At 44.6% G+C, this 22,228-nt stretch overlaps 1 protein-coding gene across 1 annotated transcript in view; it reads left to right on the top strand.

The window, feature by feature from the left end:
- cplx2b (complexin 2b) overlaps positions 1-22,228 on the top strand; it is a 122,487-nt gene that overhangs the window by 73,425 nt on the left and 26,834 nt on the right. Inside the window, exon 2 of the mRNA XM_055224956.1 lies at positions 7,940-8,036. Coding sequence (XP_055080931.1) covers positions 8,006-8,036 — 31 coding nt within the window. The 5' untranslated portion in view covers positions 7,940-8,005. The remainder of the gene's footprint in view (positions 1-7,939; positions 8,037-22,228) is intronic.

Genomic DNA, 22,228 nt, shown 5'->3' with positions numbered 1-22,228 from the left:
TTTCAGCACCTTGTTGAATCAATGCCATATAGAATTAAGGCAATTCTGAAGGCGAAATGGGGTCAAACACCGTATTAGTATGGCGTTCCTAATAATCCTTCAGGTGAGTGTATATGAAGATAATGCTGTTTTGTATGCAAGTGCTCCCTCTGCTGATAAGGTAATTTTAAAACTGCAGCAAAATTTTATTGAAATTCAAAATTCCCTCAAAAATCTTAAATTATCATTGCATGCAAATAAAGTGTATAGCACCAGGGGCACGAGAATTGACATATGGGGCCTCAGCTTCCAGATGGCGCACAGCAGAAGATGGCCATATCGCACGATCTCTTTATGTTTATATTGTCTGTCTGTTTTTACCCAAGACCACGAGTCTGCATCTATCAATGTCCTGTGTTATAATCGCAGGACAATGTGTTCTAAACAAGAGTTGTGCCATTTGAAAATGTGGCCCTGAGCATAAGCAGGTACTACTACTCTATGAAACACTATGAAACAAATTACATCGAATTAATATAATCTAATCATCTAATGAATAAAAAGAAAAAAAGTGGGTATGATGGAAAAGAGAGCATCAAAAGATCAAATAGAACTCACCCATGGCTCGGTCCTCCTTGTGTACATTTTGGAAGCATTCTCCAGCAGTTTGCATCTTTGAGCTCGTGCATCAATCCAGAGATTTGTTTTCCAGCATGAAACAATTTGCTGCACGTGTACTCCAGTTTTATCTGTGACATATCGAGTAGCCTATAGTCCAGTAAACTCAACAAAGCAAGCTACAAGCTGTACAGGCAGAGTGCTTCAAGTCAAGGAGATACGCTTTGACCCGGGCAGGCAGAATGCTCTGAGCCGGGGAGATAGCTCGACAGGCAGTGTGCAAGGTGGACTGGTGTGTGTTGAGGTCTGATGTGGGGGCACACTTGTGAAATCTCGGGCTTGCCTGTGACCCACGCTTGGACTTCTATTCTCACTGCGTGTCATGGAACCAAGTGTGTCAGGATCTGATAGTTTTATTTTTTCCAGATAATAATAATTTTATATTAAATCTAGGTAAGAAATTATAATTATCTCATTGTAATAACTTCATAGCGCAATGAGAGAAAGGAGGACTTCTGGTACTCTAACTGGCTGAGCAAAGGGAGTAAAACCAAGCCCTCCATATTTGCATTATTTGGACCTCCTAGGCCTGCCCAAAATCTTTAAAAGTGATCCAGATGCTTTGATATTGTTGTGGAAAAATTACAGTTGTAGATGAAAAGTAATCCATTTATGAAGCTTGGTGAGTTTTGGAATACAGGAAAAAAGGTTTATTGTTTGTTGCAGCAGATACAGACAGGACAGGGCCCAGGCCTGCCCTGGCCACAGACTGGTAGCCTCCCGGCCTCTCCCCCAGTTCCCCTCTCCGTCTAAGTCCAAGTCTCAACAACCTGACCAACCCTGAGCATCTGAGCTCTGACTATTTTATACTAGAATGACAATGCTACATACATTTCAAAGCAGAGTGACTTTTGTTTCACACCCATATGATAATGAACTTTTACACTTAGACAGGTAGAACAACAGCGAGTTTCCTGTGGGATGGAGACAGAGCCTTCACACATGTTAATGTCTGGTCTGGGTCTGGCAGACTGACAAAGATCAAATGCATTTAAAGACACAACATGAATATACTTACATTTCTATCACAGATATAATTACAAATATTCCAACTATTATGTAACATAGTGTGCTCAAAGTCAACAGACATTATCTTCAAGTGTGTCGTAGTAGGGGGTATGAGACCAGTCATTAAATGTCTCAGGGGTAGGCGAGCACAAAAAGTTTGAGAGCCACTGTTGTAAATTGACCTATATAGATATTTGTTTTGTTTTTGTTTGTATTATTCTACAAAGTTTTAACAGGGGCACTCATGAAAAAGAGCCTGGTACTCGTATTGAGCTCTACCAGTGGAAATAATGAAATTAAATACCGTCACACCACTGCTTTTCCATTTTACACTCTCTCCTCTCTGTATGTCATACTGTCCTGGTTCTGCTGGTTTAGACCTGGCTTAGAACTGGCTCTGTCATAGTTTAGACCTTTGTTGTTTTATTCCTGTGTCCGTCCTGGTATAGTCCGGGTCTAGACCTGGTTTAGTTCTGGTTTACACCTAGTCTGGTTCATCCCCCTTTTTGTCTTGATATAGTCATACTTTAGTCATGTTTTTTTCCCCATTTAATCTTCTTTAGTCCTGGTTTATCCCCTTCCTTAGTCCTGTTTCTATGCCTTTTTAGTCCCTGCTTTAGTCCTGTTTTAGTTCTTCTTTAGTCCCTGCATCAGTCCCCATTTTAGTCCCTATTTCTGGTGTAATCCTGATGTAGTCCTGTTCTAGTCCTGGTTTAGTTCTTGTGTAGTCCTGTTTTAGGCCGTGTTCCTCATTTAGTCCTGGTTTAGAATAGATTCAGGACTGGTTTCAGACCACAGCTCTTGTCATGGTTTAGTCCCTATTTTACCCCCTGTTCCTGATTTAGTCCTGGTTTAGTCCTGGTTTAGTCCTGGTTTAGTCCTGGTTTAGTCCAGGTTTAGTCCAGGTTTAGTCCTGTTTTAGTCGCGGTGTAGTCGCTGTCTTTTTCCCGTACTTTGCTCCTGGTCCCGCCCCTGGTTTAGTCCTGATTTATTATTGTTTTAGCCCCTGTTCTTGGTCCCAGTGTTGTCTTTTCTCCCTCTCTCATCATACATAAATAGTTTTGACACTTCCATGTTCTTCCCATTCCCAAAACTCGGAAACAAGTTCCAATTAAGCTCTGGGATCTGCGCTGCTCTGGTCTGGTTCTGGTTTAGTCCCTGGCTCTGCTCTGGTTCGTCTGATAAGAGGAAGGCTTCACGCTCCAACGCGGCGCTCGGATTAGGAAATTAAAAACAGAGGAACAAGAGGAGAGGAGGAGGGGAGAATATTCAGTTACTATGGACAGAGGAGATGTGCAGGGTTAATACTCTGATTCTGTTTTAGTTGCAGTTTAGTTGTGGTTAGGCCCTTAAGAATTCTGGTTTAGTCTTGATTTAGTGCTGTTTTCATGCTGGCGTAGTCCTTGTTTAGTCCTGTAAAGACCTGGTATACATTTTGTTCAGGTTTAGCACTGATTTAGTCCATGCTGTCTGAAGCGTTTGAGGGAGGCAGTACCCCTGGGTGGCTCTCTGATTGCACAATAATTTAATAAGAGAGCACAGACTCAGGTAATACAAGAAAGCAAAAAGCTGCTTTAAACATAAAATAAAATTGTCTCTCCAAATTCTGACTTACTTAAAAATATTATATTTTCAGAGCATAATGCTAGACGCATTAGTCAAACCCAATGCATTATTAAAGCGCCTATATTATACTATTTTCTGCTCTATGTTATAATGTATATAAAAATTCAGCCCCAAAATATACTGACCCAGCTTTCGTATACTGAACGATAAATCTGTATAGTAATTGATATGTTATCTAAAACAAGAGTCTCTAGGACACAACATGGACAAAACCAGTTCTGCACGTTTCAACTGGCTATGGTACAATGACCAGTCTGGCTCAGAGATCTTCGGCATGGCTCTTTTAAATGGCAGAGTTAGCTTCCATCCTCTAGGGCTTTGCTATGTGAGCAACTGACATCACTAAATACATGCAGTCTATGTCATACCTGAATTATACTTTTTAAGGTCCTATATTACACAAAATTGACTCTTGTGAGCTTTAAGCCATGTCATAATGTTGTTACCTGATCAAAAGCTTATTGTTTCATTCACACATGCTTGAGTAACACTTTATTATTAGTCTGTCTACATCTCCAAAGTTCAAAATGCTCTCTTCCACCTTGTGACGTCATGTAGTGGTAATTTTCAAGTTAACAACTACTTTTTTTCTTTCAGTAGAGATGGGCAATTCTAGGGCTGAACTTATCCAACTGATTCTAGTGAAGGGATGAATACTTACTTTCTGTCAGTGGCAAGAATTAGTGTCAATATTATTGTTTATCGTCTATATTCTCATAAGCAATGCATCGTGCTTCAAAATGTGTTATTGTGACAGGCCTACTGTCTTGTTTTAATTTGCTCTGATCCCTCCTACAAATCTGGTGCTTCCTGCAGTCAGAAAACTCCATCCATCCATCCATTTTCTTCCGCTTATCCGGGGCCGGGTCGCGGGGGCAGCAGTCTAAGCAGGGACTCCCAGACTTCCCTCACCCCGGACACGTCCTCCAGCTCCTCCGGTGGGACCCCAAGGCGTTCCCAGGCCAGCCGAGAGACATAGTCCCTCCAGCGTGTCCTGGGTCTTCCCCGGGGCCTCCTCCCGGTGGGACATGCCCAGAACACCTCCCTAGGGAGGCGTCCAGGAGGCATCCTGAGCAGATGCCCGAGCCACCTCAGCTGGTTCCTCTCAACGTGTAGGAGCAGCGGCTCTACTCCGAGCTCCTCCCGTGTGACCGAGCTCCTCACCCTATCCCTAAGGGTGCGCCCGGCCACTCTGCGGAGGAAGCCCATTTCAGCCGCTTGTATCCGCGATCTTGTCCTTTCGGTCATTACCCAAAGCTCATGACCATAGGTGAGGGTAGGAACGTAGATTGACCGGTAAATCGAGAGCTTCGCCTTCCGGCTCAGCTCCTTCTTTACCACAACGGACCGATACAGCGACCGCATCACTGCAGACGCTGCACCGATCCGCCTGTCAATCTCACGCTCCATCCTTCCCTCACTCGTGAACAAGACCCCGAGATACTTGAACTCCTCCACTTGGGGCAGAGACTCACCACCCACCCGGAGAGAGCAAACCACCTTTTTCCGGTCGAGAACCATGGCCTCGGATTTGGAGGAGCTGATTCTCATCCCAGCCGCTTCACACTCGGCTGCAAACCGCCCCAGTGCCTGCTGCAGGTCCTGGCTCGAAGAAGCCATCAGGACAACATCATCTGCAAACAGCAGAGATGAAATCCTGTGGTTCCCAAACCAGGCATTCGACCGTGTCCCTCCAAGTGTCACTGTCGTTACCCACATGGGCGTTGAAGTCCCCCAGGAGAACAACGGAGTCCCCGGTTGGTGCACTGTCTAGTACCCCTCCCAGGGACTCCAAGAAGGCCGGGTACTCTGCACTGCTGTTTGGCCCGTAGGCCGACACAACAGTGAGAGACCTGTCCCCGACCCGAAGGCGCAGGGACGCGACCCTCTCGTTCACCGGAGTGAACCCCAACACGCAGTGGCTGAGCTGTGGGGCAATGAGCAAGCCCACACCAGCTCGCCGCCGCTCCCCGCGGGCAACGCCAGAGAAATGGAGAGTCCAACCCCTCTCAAGAAGATGGGTTCCAGAGCCCAAGCTGTGCGTGGAGGTGAGGCCGACTATATCTAGCCGGTAACGCTCAACCTCCCGCACAAGCTCAGGCTCCTTCCCCCCCAGCGAGGTGACATTCCATGTCCCCAGAGCTAGTCTCCATGTCCGGAGATCCGGTCGTCGAGGTCCCCGCCTTCGACTGCTACCCGGATCTCTCCGCACCCGCCCCTCATGGCTCCTCCCGCAGGTGGTGGGTCCACGGGAGGACGGCCCCACGTCGTTTCTTCGGGCTGGGCCCGACCGGGCCCCGTGGGGAAAGGCCCGGCCACCAGGCGCTCGCTGCCGAGCACCCACCCCAGGCCTGGCTCCAGGGTGGGGCCCCGGTAACGCCAGTCCGGGCGACGTAAACTGCCTTGTTGTATTTTTCTTCATGAAGGGCTTCTGAACCGCTCTTAGTCTGACCCGTCTCCGAGGACCTGTTTGCCATGGGTGACCCTACCAGGGGCATGAAGCCCCCGACAACATAGCTCCCAGGATCATTCGGGTGCTCAAACCCCTCCACCACGTTAAGGTGGCGGTTCAGGGGCCGGAGGGGGCCTGGTCAGAAAACTCCAGTTGATATCAAATCATTTTAACTTGGTACTGTGTTGTTGTTGACTGGATGCAGCGACAGACTTACATAAGGTGTTCCATAAAACAGGCTGATGGAGAAGAACACCCACTACACTCTTACGCAACTCAGGCTCTGGACACTCTCTGGGCTCCACTCAGAGAGATTAGGAGTCTAACCCACAGTATCCTTACTGAGAGGAGGAGACAGGATAACCACTCTGCCACAGTGACACAGGGAGAACATGCACATTCCACTCAGAGGTCAGGAGTCCAACCCACAACCCCCTGTCACAATAATGACTATATCGACATTTTCTTTGCACTACTGGGACATTTTTGGTCATTTCTATGCCTATGCGATAAGATTTAAGCTGTAAAAGGTTGAATTAATAACTTCTATGACTCCTTACGTAAGCAAACCAAGTACTGTTTCACTCTGCTGTTAATATATGGCACCTCGTAATTTCTTAACAATATTGTAGATTTAGAATAGTTTAGTAATAGTATCTGTCCTTGGGTTATTGTGTGTTCAGTATTATTGGTTATCATCTATATTAAAGTAGTATATCAAATTTCAAAATTTGTTTTCATGACAGGCTTATTACTGAGAAGAGAAGACAGGATAAGCACTCTGCCACAGTAGCACAGGGAGGACATGCACACTCCACTCTGAGTGATCAGTAGTCTAACCCACAACCTTCTTACTGGAAGGAGGAGTCAGGATAATGTTCTGCCACAGTAAGATCTGAGTCAGCAAAAAGGTGTGACACATGCAGCGAGTGAAAGAGGCAGCAGATGGATCGGGGAGCGCTGCTGAGAGTGAGAAAAAACATTCACAAGGAGTAAAAAAAGCATTGAAACTGTGGTTAATGTGGCACAGATCTGAGCAGCTAAAGAGCCTAATGTGTGAATGCAAATTACCAAATCTGATAAGGCCTTTAGCTCTTCGTCTATAAGTCTATAAGTGACAAAATGAAATGATTTGAACATTTGTGTTTCTTGCACAGATATGATTTAGTTTCATAATATAGCACTTTTTCATTTTGTGCCACAGCTGTCCTGGGGTAGGCTGAGAGAAGTGAGGCTGCCAATTTGTATCATTGCCTCCCCTGACCACCACCAACACTCATACTAGGCAATGTGATTGAAGTATCTTGCCTAAGGACACAATGACAGGTTGCACTCTAACAAGAAGATTTGGGGTCATATATGTTTCAGATTTTTGTGATCTGTTGTTTGAAAGTACCAGAGTTTGTGCATTATTTAAAGTTTTGTCCTTACAATTACACAAACTTCAAACTGCAAATCAGATCTTACATGAATACAGTTACTATTACTTGAGTAACATGTAGTTAAAATACTTTTTTACTCTTACTTGAGTCACTTCTTTAACTTTTACTGTGTACTTCTACTTGAGTACAGTTATTGGCTACTCACCTCTTGAGTGAGGCTGGTGGGCTGTGTCTTAAAAGATTATTAAATGGTGAGAGCAGATTGTCTTTGTAAGTGATGTAGAATAAACGATTTTAAATGTGCGGTTGTTGTTTCTTTGTGGAGTAAAGCTCTGAAGAAGCCTCACTAATCCTGGACACACACACAGATGAGAGCTGCAGTGCTAAAGTGCTATTCAAACTACAGTAACCAGAGAGGGGGTGGTAACTGACATCTGATTGGCTCCAAAATAGGAAGTGTAGAGAAAGATGGAATCAATCTCAGTCCAGAAACAATAACAGGATATTTTATTAATTAAATTGTATTAATTTATTAATATTATGTATTTGTGTATTACTTTTTTATTTTTTAGAATTTTCTGACTTCTCTATCAAAAAGACATGACTTGACCAGAACAAGCCAGGACTATACCCAAACTAAACCAGGATTTGGACTTGAATCAGGATTAAACTAGGATTCAAAATAACTGGATGAAGTTTAGAAATCCTCCCCTCTCATAGCCTAAATATTCACCTCTTTTCTTCTCTGTTTAGATGCAGACTGTTGAGTTGTTTTGACGTGTCTCTACAATGTTTTTCTCTCTTTGGTCTCCAGGTGGCAGATCGAAGGCACATGCACACACTCCCTCACATTTAACCAGGACTACTACACTTCGAGAACATGGACTTCGTGATGAAGCAGGCCTTAGGAGGTAAGTCACGGCTTCCATACTGCTGTGGATTGTGTAGTACAAAAACAATTATTACTTCATAGGGTTATTATGCCAAAAAGACTTTTTGGAGCTTTCTACCATGTTTTAGCAGTGTTTCCTCATCAGAAACGTGCCTGAAGAGGTTTTCTGTGTCAACCATGCTTGTTTGAGTAATCTATACTGGGCACTATTCCTGGGCCCTTATGGTTAACAGCACAATTCTGTCCAAAGTTCAGCTCACAAGCCTACTTCAACCGTTCACGTTGCATGGCTATTTAAAACAAAGGAAAAAAAAAAAGTATATATATATATATATATAAATACATATATATATATATATATATATATATACACATATATATATATATATATATATATATATATACACATATATATATATATATATATATATATATACACACATATATATATATATATATATATATATATATATATATATATATATATATATAGTGTTGTGATAGCGCCTTCAAGAGGGTGTGGCTTAGTGTGGAGGGCAAAGGTTGTCAAAAACAGAAAGTGTCAAAAAACGAAAGAGAAAAAAAGTTAATACATTGTTTGTGGCAAATATAGCATTTTCTGCACAATAAAAGGTAAGATCTAAGTTTGATCATGTTTGATATTACAGTTAAAACCCCATAGAAGTAAAATAACCCATCTTTAATGACAAGACAATTTCACATTTTATTGTCTTCAAAATTTTCTCTGACAACGGGCAGCCCTGGTGGAGTCCAACATGCACCGGGAACAGGTCTGACTTGCTGCCGGCAATGTGAACACAGCTCCTGGTCCGGTCATACAGGAACCAGACAGCCCTTAGCAAAGAGCCCCAGACCCCATACTCTCAGAGCACCCCCCAAAGGACACCACGAGGGACACAGTCGAATGCCTTCTCCAGATCCATAAAACACATGTGGACTGGTTGGGCAAACTCCCATGAACCCTCGAGGACCCGATGGAGAGTATAGAGCTGGTCCAGTGTTCCGCGACCAGGAGGAAAACCACACTGCTCCTCCTGAATCCGAGGTTCGACTATCGGTCGGATTCTCCTCTCCAGTACCCTGGAATAGACCTTACCGGGAAGGCTGAGGAGTGTGATTCCCCTGTAATTGGAACACACCCTCCGGTCCCCCTTCTTATACAGAGGGACCACCACGGTTCTGTTCATTATATTTATGGACAGAATTTCTAGGCGCAGCTAGGGGCCGGAGGGGGTCTGGTTCGGGAACCACAGGATTTCATCTCTGCTGTTTGCAGATGATGTTGTCCTGATGGCTTCTTCGAGCCAGGACCTGCAGCAGACACTGGGGTGGTTTGCAGCCGAGTGTGAAGCAGCTGGGATGAGAATCAGCTCCTCCAAATCCGAGGCCATGGTTCTCAACTGGAAAAAGGTGGTTTGCCCCCTCCGGGTGGGTGGTGAGTCTCTGGCTCAAGTGGAGGAGTTCAAGTATCTCGGGATCTTGTTCACGAGTGAGGGAAGGATGGAGCGTGAGATTGACAGGCGGATCGGTGCAGCGTCTGCAATGATGCGGTCGCTGTATTGGTCCGTTGTGGTGAAGAAGGAGCTGAGCCGGAAGGCGAAGCTCTCAATTTACTAGTCAATCTACGTTCATACCCTCACCTATGGTCATGAGCTCTGGGTAATGACCGAAAGGACAAGGTTGTGGATACAAGCGGGTGAAATGGGTTTCCTCCATAGGGTGGCCGGGCACACCCTTAGGGATAGGGAGGAGCTTGGAGTAGAGCCGCTGCTCCTACACGTCGAGAGGAACCAGTTGAGGTGGCTCGGGCATCTGCTCAGGATGCCTCCTGGACACCTCCCTAGGGAGGTGTTCTGGGCATGTCCCACCGGGAGGAGGCCCCGGGGAAGACCCAGGACACGCTGGAGGGACTATGTCTCTCGGCTGGCCTGGGAATGCCTTGGGGTCCCACTGGAGGAGCTGGTGGATGTGTCCGGGGTGAGGGAAGTCTGGGAGTCCCTGCTTAGACTGCTGCTCCCGCGACCCGGCCCCGGATATGCGGAAGAAAATGGATGGATGGATGGATGGAAATTTTCTCTGCATTTATCTCAGTTGTTCAAAAAATGGTTAGTGTTCAGAAAAATTGTGTTAGTGTTAGAACTAGAGTTTTATATATACTGTGACAGAAACCCCGTAACTCTAAACCTTGGACCATACACAGAGTACCATAGATCACATGCAATCTATATCTACACATGATCCAGTGTGTTCTATGCTGATACGCAATAAGCCAGTATGTAACAGGACTAAGATCTGGATTATACCAACAATTAAACTGGCACTGAATCAGAACTAAACCAGGACTAGGACTTAACCAGGTCTAAACCTGTTCAGCATAAATCCAGTAATAATGAATAGGGCTGGACACAACTCATTCTACACTAAATCAAGTCTAAACCAGGACTAAACCAGGACTAAACCAGGATTAAATCAGTTCTACAAAATAAAATAATTACACATGACTAAATCTTCCCTGGAGGACCTTTAGACATTGGACCATAAAACACTTGGGGCTAAAACCACTTTCTTCTCTCATCCTTGATATCTCCCTTCCTTGTTTCCTTTCCTAATCTGCCCCCTCCTCTCCTCTTTGCTCACCCTTTGGCCATCTTTGCTCCTTCTTCTTCCTATAATGCGCCACTCCTCAAAGCGTCCATCCATCTCACTTCTGTGCACTGTTGGGGGTTGGGATAGCTCTGTTTTACTTGAAGAGACTTAGAAACCTCATTGTCAGACAAATCTTTTAAGGATTTGGAGACAAAAAAATGTATTTTCTGAGTCTAAACAACACATTTGCGCTCCAGTGTTCCAACTGTAATGAGACAACAGGCTCTGCTTTGACTGTTCAATTGTCAGGCAGTTTGGTGCAATTTACCAAAGCCAGCTTCTGTGTGGGATTATGAGATAGAGATAAGATTCCAAGTCCTCATTCCTCAAGAACTACACCGGAACTAGGAACAGGACTAAAACAGGAGTATAACAAGATTAAACCAGAACTAAACCAGGACTAAAACAGGCCTCAAACAGGACTAAAACTGGTCTCAAACAAGACTAAACCAGGACTAAAACAGGTCTCAAAGGCTACATTCCCACTGCAGAGTATGTGGCCCAATCAGATTTTTTGTTTGTATCCAATTTTTTCTAATACCAATATTGTTGTTCACATTACAACAAAAATGCCACTGCTATTTATCCCTAATGTGAACAGAAAGCGGCTGCGAAGTGACCCACATGTGCCCAAGAGAACACAACATCACATGTTGCATTTTGTGAAAGTCAGCATGGCCTGAGTCGTCTCATTCCTGGTGCATTTGTGGCTATTTCAAGTAATTTGAGTAACCATAGTCAACATTTATGTAGAGTCATTTTGCGAAGTGTGTCAAGAAGGAAGATGCCCTTTCATCCATTTCGATTTCGAGGAGCGTCTGTGTGAGGAGTCAGAGCCAAGAGTGGTGGGACACTGACGTGAGCCGCTTCACTGACACAGATTTTTTAATAACTTTTGGGTGAGCAGGAAAACATTTGTGTATGTACGTAATCGCCTTTCCCCAAATCTTGTGGGAGTATGTTCATGTTTGACAGAACCAGAGCCTTCAATTCAAAATCCACATTTTTGACTTTTCTGTAAAAAGGGCTTTCTGTCAGTAATCTAGTGACTGCAGGTAAAAATGGTTTGCATATTCAGAAAGATGAGTGCTGTAGGTTTCATTTGATGTGTAGATTGTTTGTGTGGGTGACGCAGAAATATATGTAAACTGCTGTAAAGTTGTAAAGTAAAGGCGACGACCCAGGGGAGGGCCATTGGACCGTTCACAGGTTAATACATGACTGTTGTGGACATCATTTGAGAACTACTCACAATTCAAAAGACGAAGACTAGCTCAACCACTGCTCCTGACAAGTTTAATCCAGAGACACTGAAGGATGGGTAAAATGGAGAGGACACATTTCTTGACACGAACAGTAAAGTGTACCTTAACCTTATAGAGTACATTTTTCCCTGTGTATCTGAGCAAAATGTGTCTTGCCCCAGTACAGATATATTGTATAAGCAGCTCTTCAGGTCAAAATATGTCAGCTGTACTGTCTGCATCTACAGCCCTGAGAAAAGTCTTGTCGCTTATCCATTTTGTAGAAACAAAAGCTTATAACCTGACTTTAAATTAATCGATTGGTTTTAGAAATGTCTCATATGAAAGCTAAAACCCTCCCAAATTATGCTCAATATACTAAAATAAATTTGCTTCACTGAAAAAAGATTGATCATTTAATGAACACAGAAAGGTCAGATTTTGGCAAGGCAAAAGTCTTGTCGCCTTGTCATATGATGCACCCAATCCTAGATTACAGCCTCACCTGTGATCAGTTACTGATCAATCAATTAGTGGGTGTGTATAAAAAGAACCCCAGCACACCAGACCTTCACATCAACTGCAACTTGACCTCTGACAACATGCCTAAGATCCACCCTGAGACCAAAGCGTTAATTATCAAGAGGCTGAAGACCAGATCCACTGCTGAGGTGGATGACACCGTCAATGTGTCTCAGCGTCAAGTACAAAGAATAAGAAAAAGATCTGAAAAGACTGGAGATGTTTTTGACAAGCCCAGGTCTGGCAGACCCCGCAAGACAACTGCTCGGGAGGACCGTTTGTTGATTCGAAAATCCAAGGCCAGCCCCTTTTCCACTGCAGCAGAGCTCCACTAGGCCTGGTCACCTCAAGTCCGTGTCAACCAGAACAGTTTGTAGAATTCTGTCTCGAAATGGCCTCCATGGTCGAATCAGTGCACAGAAACCAGCACTAAACAAAAGGCAATTAAAAAAATGTGTGGCATTTGCCAAGGCCCACAGCCTGCTAAAAGGATGGACACTGGAAAAGTGTCAGAAGGTGGATTTCTCAGTTGAATCCTCGGTTGAATTACATCACAGCCGCCACAAATATTGCAGGAGACCTACTGGAGCATGCATGGATCCAAGATTCACCCAGAAAACAGTTAAGTTTGGTGGCGGAAAAATCATGGTCTGGGGTTACATCCAGTATGGGAGTGTGCGAGACATTTGCAGGGTGGAAGGCAATATCAATAGCCTAAAATATCAAGAAGTATTAGCTACCTCTTACATTCCCAACCATAAAAGGGGTCAAATTTTGCACCAGAATGGTGCTCCATCGCATACTTCTATCTCTACATCAAAGTTCCTCAAGGTGAAGAAGATCAAGGTGCTCCAGGACTGGCCAGCCCAGTCACCAGACATGAACATCATTGAGCATGTCTGGGGTAGAATGAAAGAGGAAGCATGGAGGGCAAAACCAAAAACCTTGATGAACTCTGGGAGGCATGTAAGACTGCTTTCTTTGCTCTTCCTGATGACTTCATCAACAAATTGTATGAATCATTGTCGAACCGCATGGATGCAGTCCTTCAAGCTCATGGAAGTCATACAAGATATTAAATATGGATCTCACAGCACCACTACTTAATTCACTGACATTATGCAACATATTTTTGTATTTGAAGTAAATTATTTGTTCAATTTTCTGTAGGCGACAAAACTTTTGTCTTGCCAAAATCTGACCTTTCTGTGTTCAATAAATGATCAATCTTTCGTCAGTGAAGCAAATTTATTTTAGTATATTGAGCATAATTTGGGAGGGTTTTAGCTTTCATATGAGAAATTTCTAAGACCAATCGATTAATTTAAAGTCAGGTTAAAAGCTTTTGTTTCTACAAAATGGATAAGCGACAAGACTTTTGTCAGGGACTGTAATTAGAAAGCATTTGATTGTCCAATAATCAGGAAGTGCATGTAAGCATGTTAGTTGTTGTTCGCTTTAGTCTCTTAAAGTTGTGAAAAGTGCTTATAAACTAATCGTGGTGGACCACTGCAAATTGCCTAAATTTAACTAGTTATGTTTTTCACATTTTTAAGACTGTAAGAATGAGGTACATCACATTTAACCTTGCAAGTAACATGTTTTTATCACCCTTAAACCATGTGACTACCTGGCTATAGTCCAGGATGTACACAGCTAAAGTCCAAAGGTGCTACAGCTCTCCAGCCACAAACTCATTGAGAGAAGACGAATGCTCCTCCTTCTTAATCTAATCTAGCTCATGCAGCTTGAATCAACAGGAACCTCTTCAGTGTGGTTTATTCTGAACGTTTGATCAAATTAGCACGGACTCACACATCAACACGGCGCTAATGCTAGGTTAATGTGATCAGCTCTCTCTCCTCCTCTGCTCAGTCTTTCTCTCTCTCTCTCTGACTCTGCCCAGTCTCTCTCTCTCCTGCTCTATTCTCTCTCTCTCTCTTCCTCTGCTCAGTCTCTCGCTCTCTATCTCCTCCTCTGGTCAGTCTCTCTCTTTCCTCCCACTGCTCACCCCTCTCTTTGCTCTCCTCTTCTCTCCCCTCCTCTCTTCTCTCCTCTTCTGTCTCCCTCCCTCTCCCTCTCTCTTCCTTTCTCTCCGTCCTCACAGCAGATGAATTTTAGTTGCAGGCCACAGGTTGCATTTAGAGTTAGTTTAATTAGGGGTGAGATTGATTTGTGTTTCCCTGTAATGTTTGATGGACGAGACGCAGCTGCTCCAAATTTCAAGCACAGCAAGAGAATGAGATCAGGAGATGGACTTCTGTCTGTTCAGTTTTTCAGAATCTTAAATGACCATTTCAGTGCCTACTTATTTCCTGCATTACTAGAAAGTCCCTCTCAAGGCTGAACAATTTGACAAAAAGACTGACAAACTAACAAGAATCATTACGAAACTCTTTTATATCTCTCTCCTCTTTCTCTCTCTCATCTCTCCTCCTCCCCTCTGCTGTCTTTCCTCCTCTACCTCTGCTGTCTTCTTTCTCTATTTCCTCCTCCTTTCTCTCCTTTGTTGCTCTAACTCTCTCTTTCTATCTTCATCCTCTCTGCCTCTTCTCTTCCTCTCTTCCTCCTTCACTCCTCTTCTCACTCCTCTCTTCTCCTCTCCTCTATGGCTGAACAATTTGACAGAAAAACTGATCTAAACTACAGGGTTGGCACTTTAGAGGTCTATTCCCTCTAGTCTATCGATTATTACAGAAAGTAAACACAATTGAAAAGGAGAGGCCAGCTTCTAAATAAAGTAATTTGTTTTAACTTATATCAACATCTCAACGCTTAAATTACGTTACTATTCAGTTGAACAGGCCAACTAGTCTCAAATGCGAGGAGGGACTAGTTTTGACTTGGTCTAGATCTGGTTTAATCCTGCTCTGGTTGTGATTTAGACCTGGTTTTCTCCTTGTTTAATCATTCTTTAGCCCTGAGTTAGTCCAGGTTTAATCCCTGTTTAAATTGTTTCCCTATTTTTCAGTTTTAGTGCTTGATTAGCCCTGGCTTTGTCCTAGTTTAGTCCTGGTTTATTTCTTGTTTAGCCATGTTTTATTTTTTTTATTATTTTAGTCCTTGGTAAGACCTGGTTTAGTCCAGGTTTAGTCTCGTTTTAATCCTTGTTTAGCCTTGTTTTATTTTTTTAGTCCTTGTTTACCACTGGCTTAGTCCTTGTTTAGCCCTGGTTTAGTCCAGGTTTAGTCTTGGTTTAGTCCTTGTTTATCCCTGGTTTAGTCCAGGTTTAATCCTTGTTTGTTCCTGTCTGGTTTTCTGCTTTAGTCCATGTTTAGCCCACATTTAGTCCTGGTTTAGTCCTTGTTTATTGCTGGTACACCCTGGTTTTGCTCTGTTTGGTTAACTAATTGTGGATTATTCACTCCATTGATTAGTCTTGTTTAGTCCTGGATTAAGATTTAGCTGGGTTGAGTTCTGGTGTAGTCCTGATGTATTCCAGGTTTTGATGCTGGTTTATTTCTGGATTAGTCCTTATTTAGTCTCGGTTTATTCCTGGTTCTATGGGTATTGCTGAGTCCTGGGGGAGTCCTGGTTTAGTCCTGGTTTAGTTCTGGTTTAATCCTTGTTTAGCCCTGATTTAGTTGTTGGTTTAGCCCTGAGTTCTGGTTTAACTCAAGCAGGACTAATTCATTTCCTCTGGTTTAGTCCTGATTTGTTCCTGGTTTAGTCATAGTTTAGTCCTGGTTGAGTCCTGATTTAGTCCTGGTTGAATTCTGGTGTATTCCCAGTTCAGCCTTGTTCCATTACCTGTAATATTTTTTCTTTCTTTATAAACCAGAATATTAGCAAATATATATAGTTGGTGTATTTTCTGAGATGTGGCTGATATCACAGCTCATAGCTTTTATCAGTGAAATCATATTGGGTTTCTGTATCTCTTCTCACCCTCCCTCCGCTCTCTCATAAAGACACATAATGAAAGATGGAGAGATACGGAGGAGCAGGTCAGAACTAAGACACTGCTGCAGAGAAGAAGAGATTCATTTAATCTCTGTTTGAAATTTCAGCATCAATATGAAAAAAGTTTGCAATTTTACATCTTGTTTTCTTACTTTTTTGCAGTAATTTTATCCTAGCAAAAACATTTCAACTATGTGTTTGTTAGTGTGATTTCTATTTATATATTTGCTTTATTTTAAGCAGACCTATTATGCAAAATCAACTTTTCAGAGCTTTTTAGTTGTCCCCCCTCATCATTTACCCTTTCCAAGTGTTTTTTTGAGTGATTTATGCATGTTTGAGCAATCTTTAATCACTTATTTTCAAGACGCCATATTGCCCATTAATACCCGTTTTCACCGACACTGGTACACACCCACTGCTCTGTGCTTACTTCGTTCTCCAATTTTATTTTCTTAATTGATAATGTGGCTGCACCACATTGTCATTTTGGTACAAATGAAAAAAAGTTTGCCCCATTATATTTTGACATGAATTATATATACAGTCGATGCTATGAAGACCACCTGCCAAAGAACATTTAATTTGAACCACTGATGCACTAGCCCTGGTAAATTTCCAAATGTTGAACCTGATCATTTGTATTAAATGGTAAAAATGGTAAATGGTCAGATTTTTCTTCAGCTTCAAGGCACTCAAACTACCAACCTTCAGATCAGTGAACAAACACTCCTACTACTACCTACTCCTACCCACTGAGCTACAAGACCCAAGCACTCACTGTATCACAGTAAAAATCTGCATCGATCCATCCATTTTCTTCCGCTTATCCATAGAGGCAGCAGTCTAAGCAGGGACTCCCAGACTTCCCTCACCCCAGACACATCCTCCAGCTCCTCTGGTGGGACCCCAAGGCATTCCCAGGCCAGCCAAAAGATATAGTCCCTCCAGTGTGTCCTGGGTCTTTCCCGGGGCCTCCTCCCGGTGGGACATGCCCAGAACACCTCCGTAGGGAGACGTCCAGGAGGCATCCTAAGCAGATGCCCGAGCCCCTCAACTGGCTCCTCTCGACGTGTAGGAGCAGTGGCTCTACTCTGGGCTCCTCCCATGTGACTGAGCTCCTCACCCTATCCCTGAGGGTGCGCCCAGCCACCCTGCGGAGAAAACCAACTTCGGCCACTTGTATCCGCGATCTTGTCCTTTCGGTCATTAACCAGAGCTCATGACCATAGGTGAGGGTAGGAATGTAGATTGACCAGTAAATCGAGAGCTTTGCCTTCTGGCTCAAATCCTTCTTCACCACAACGGACCGATACAGTGACCGCATCACTGCAGACGCTGCACCGATCCGCCTATCAATCTCACACTCCATCCTTCCCTCACTCCTGAACAGGACCCCAAGATATTTGAACTCCTCCACTTGAGGCAGAGACTCTTCACCCACCCAGAGAGGGCACGCCACCTTTTTCCGGTCGAGAACCATGGCCTCGGATTTGGAGGAGCTGATTCTCATCCCAGCCGCTTCACACTCGGCTGCAAACCGCGCCAGTGCCTGCTGCAGGTCCTGGCTCGAAGAAGCCATCAGGACCACATCATCTGCAAACAGCAGAGATGAAATCCTGTGGTTCCCGAACCAGACCCTCTCCGTCCCCTTGCTGCGCCTAGAAATTCTGTCCATAAATATAATGAACAGAACGGGTGACAAAGGGCAGCCCTGGCGGAGTCTAACATGCACTGGGAACAGGTCTGACTTACTGCTGTCAATGCAAACACTGCTCCTGCTCCGGTCATACAGGGACCAGACAGCCCTTAGCGAAGAGCCCCGGACCCCATACTCCTGGAGCAACCCCCCAAAGGACACCATGAGGGAAATAGTCGAATGCCTTCTCCAGGTCCACAAAACACATGTGGACTGGTTGGGCAAACTCCCATGAACCCTCGAGGACCCGATGGAGAGTATAGAGCTGGTCCAGTGTTCCACGACTGGGACGAAAACCACACTGCTCCTCCTGAATTCAAGGTTCGACTATCGGTCAGATTCTCCTCGCCAGTACCCTGGAGTAGACCTTACCGGGAAGGCTGAGGAGTGTGATTCCCCTGTAATTGGAACACACCCTCCGGTCCCCCTTCTTATACAGAGGGACCACCACCCCGGTCTGCCAGTCCAGTGGTACTGTCCCCAACCGCCACGCAATGTTGCAGAGACGTGTCAGCCAAGTCAGTCCCACAACATCCAGAGACTTGAGGTACTCGGGACAGATCTCGTCCACCCCCAGAGCCTTGCCACCAAGGAGCTTACTAACCACCTCGATGACTTCAGCCAGGGTGATGGTCGAGTCCGCCTCCGGGTCCCCAGTCTATGCTTCCTCCTCGAAAGGACATGACGGGGGATTGAGGAGATCTTCAAAGTATTCCTTCCACCGCCCGACAACATCCCCAGTCGAGGTCAGCAGCTCTCCACCCGCACTGTAAACAGTGTTGGTGAAGCACTGCTTCCCCCTCATCGGCTGCCGCATCGACAATGGAGAACATGGCCCACTCGGAGTCCATGTCCCCAGCCTCCCTCGGTATCAGGGAGAAGCTCTCCCGGAGGTGTGAGTTGAAGACCCCCCTGACAGAAGGCTCTGCCAGGCGTTCCCAACAGACCCTTACGATGCGCTTGGCCTGCCAGGTCTGTCTGGCTTCCTACTCTGTCAGCGGATCCAACTCACCACCAGGTGGTGATTGGTTGACAGCTCAGCCCCTCTCTTCACCCGAATGTCCAAGACACGCGGCCAGAGATCAGATGACACGACAACACAAGTCGATCATCGACCTCCGACCTAGGGTGTCCTGGTGCCACGTGCACTGATGGACACCCTTGTTCTCAAACATGGTGTTTGTTATGGACAAACTGTGATTAGCACAGAAGTCCCATAACAGAACACTGCTTGAGTTCAGATCAGGGCGGCCATTCTTCCCAATCACACCCCTCCAGGTGTCACTGTCATTACCCACATGGGCGTCCCCCCGGAGTACAACAGAGTCTCCGGTCGGTGCACTGTCTCGTACCCCTCCCAGGAATTCCAAGAAGGCCGGGTACTCTGCATTGCTGTTTGGCCCGTAGGCCGACACAACAGTGAGAGACCTGTCCCCGACCCGAAGGCGCAGGGACGGGACCCTCTCGTTCACCGGGGTGAACCCCAACACGAAGCGGCTGAGCTGTGGGGCAATGAGCAAGTCCACACCAGCTCGCCGCCTCTCCCCGCGAAAGAGAAATGGAGAAATGGAGAAATGGAGAGCATTACCGACTATATCTAGTCGGTAACGCTCAACCTCCCGCACAAGCTCTGGCTCCATTCCATGTCCCCAGAGCCAGTCTCCATGTCCAGAGATTTGGTCGTCGAGGCCCCGCCTTCAACTGCCGCCCAGATCTCCATGCACCAGCCCCTTACGGATCCTCTCGTGGGTGGTGGGTCCACGTGAGGACGTCCCCACGTCACTCCTTCAGGCTGAGCCCGGCCGGGCTCCGTAGGAAGAAGCCCGGCCACCAGGCCCTCGCTGTCAAGCACCCACCCCAGGCCTGGCTCCAGGGTGTGTTCAATTCATTTTTATTTAAACAATGGTGCGCTGATTAATACATTCAAAAATGAAAGTGAAACTTATAAAACATGTCATTACATTGTTTTTGTTGACTATAATATTTCAGAATAATAAAAGGATACATGGTGATCTAAATATGTTATATGTTACAGTTAATATCCTGTTTTAACACAGGTCCTTCTCTTTCACTCTGCCTCACACAGTGACGTCAGTGAAGTGCCCAAGTGTTTCTGGTTGAGCATTTCTTTATCAATAATAATAATAATAATAATTAAAACTGCAAGCAGTGATAAAGGCCCTCGCCACCCCTTGCGACCGCGGGGTACATGCCACAGTGAAGATCCTGCCTTTCGTTCCCGCTTACATCGCCCCTCCCCCCAAAATCAGCGACTAAGTACCGTAAATTTGGGACTACAGAGCGCACCTGAATAAAAGCCGCACCAGCTAAATTTGAAGAGAAAATCAATTTTGTACATATATAAGCCGCACCTGAATAAAAGCCGCAGGTTTTCATATTGTAACATGAGATATTTACACAGAAAGACGGTGCACTGACACGCTTTTTTTTTAAACTGTGCCTGAAAATTGGAACCAACACGACAACACGGGATGAACACATCTGCAGGTTTAGAAAATAACGCTGCACCAACACGGAAAATCTGCTTTTATTTCCTCTGAAAACTTTTGTCGTCTTTTACATTGACCAAGTTGGATTCATTGATGCCGAGCTTACGTGCAGTGGCTCTATTTCAGGAGTCGGCAACCCGCGGCTCCGGAGCCGCATGCGCCTCATTCAGCTTATACTGCGGCTCTGCGTGGCTGAGTGTATTTTATTTATGTTAGCTCTTTTTTGTTGTAGTTTAAATTGGAAGATTATTATGATCTTAAAATAAAATTATATTTTCTTATTTTTTCATTGCTCAAAATAAGCGTCACACTCGCGGAACAATGTTCAAAACAAACACCGCTCACGTCTCACGTCTCACAGATACAGACACAGCTCACAGTCCTGCGTAAAGAGCCCTGATTTTCAGACGCTGTGCGCACAGGGGTCAGGAGCAACTTTCGCCCGTCCCTAATGACACACTAATAAGCTCGTCCGTAGATGTATCATGAAAATCCTGCTGGAAATCGCCACAGAAATCTATTTGATGTAGTAGCAAGTTTATTATCCGCTCTTGTCTCTGCGATGACGTTTCACGTATAACACATCAGACACGACGCACAAAACTAGAGCCACAAGCGAGTGAAAATGAGCCAAAACAAAAGTCTTTGGAGAGCTTTTAACAAGGGGAAAAGGACAACTGAGGAGCCAGAAGAGGAGACTACGACCTCCAAGAAAAAGAAAGATAAATTTAACAGACAATGCCTACTTAAAATCTGGGTTTGTCGCTGCAGGTGACTCACGCGCACAGTCCGCTCTACGTAACATACGGGAAAAGCAAATAAGGCAATGAAACCTTCAAAAACTGCTCTGGCACATGGAGAATAAGCACCTGGGATTAAACGATACGCCTTTAGAGTTTTTTTTTGTTGTTTTTTTTTTTTTTTTTTTTGAAAGAAACTGCGAAGCAGAGTAGACATAATCACATAATCAGCGCGGGCTCCCTCTGATGCAGCGGTTTGGTGAGTTGTATTTTTTTAATGCACTTAAGTTGTTTTGCATATTTATCTGCCACGTGTAGAAGGCTTGTCCGTGAAAATAAAACCCAGGGGCCGTTATCCAGTAAAAAATCCAAAAATAAGCCGCACTGCTGTATAAACCGCAGGGTTCAAAGCGTGGAAAAAAAGTAGCGGCTTATAATCCGAAATTTACGGTAATTCTACTCCATTCATTCCAAAGAGAGCATTTATGACATTGTCACACCCGCACGGTTGGAAATAGAGGTATGTCTTTATTGGCTTTTTTGTTCCGTATGATGTGAGGAATATGTGTACCAAATTTCAATGGTCTATGACAAAGTAATTATTTTTCATCCCAGTTAACCAAAACCCATGCATTTCAATGAGAAATGTCAGACGTTGCCATGGCAACACCTTTGAAAATAGAGGTATCGTGTCACTGACTTTTTTGTTCAGTATAGGAATAGGGATGTTCATGCCAAATTTCAAATGTTTGTGACAAAGTAATGTTTTTACATGCCATTTAAAATTTTCAAGGGGGCGCTGTGGAGCAATGTAGTCTTTGATATGTGTAAATTGCATATCTATTCACTCAGATCAAGATTTTGAACAAAATGTATATTAATGCCGGGAAACAGGACACTGCATGTGTGAGTTATGCTCACTTTAA

The sequence above is a fragment of the Periophthalmus magnuspinnatus genome, chromosome 10 (genome assembly GCF_009829125.3).
Source record: "Periophthalmus magnuspinnatus isolate fPerMag1 chromosome 10, fPerMag1.2.pri, whole genome shotgun sequence".
NCBI lineage: Eukaryota > Metazoa > Chordata > Actinopteri > Gobiiformes > Gobiidae > Periophthalmus > Periophthalmus magnuspinnatus.
The sequence above is the reverse complement of the archived record's forward strand: the minus strand, read 5'-3'. Positions and strand labels throughout refer to the sequence as shown.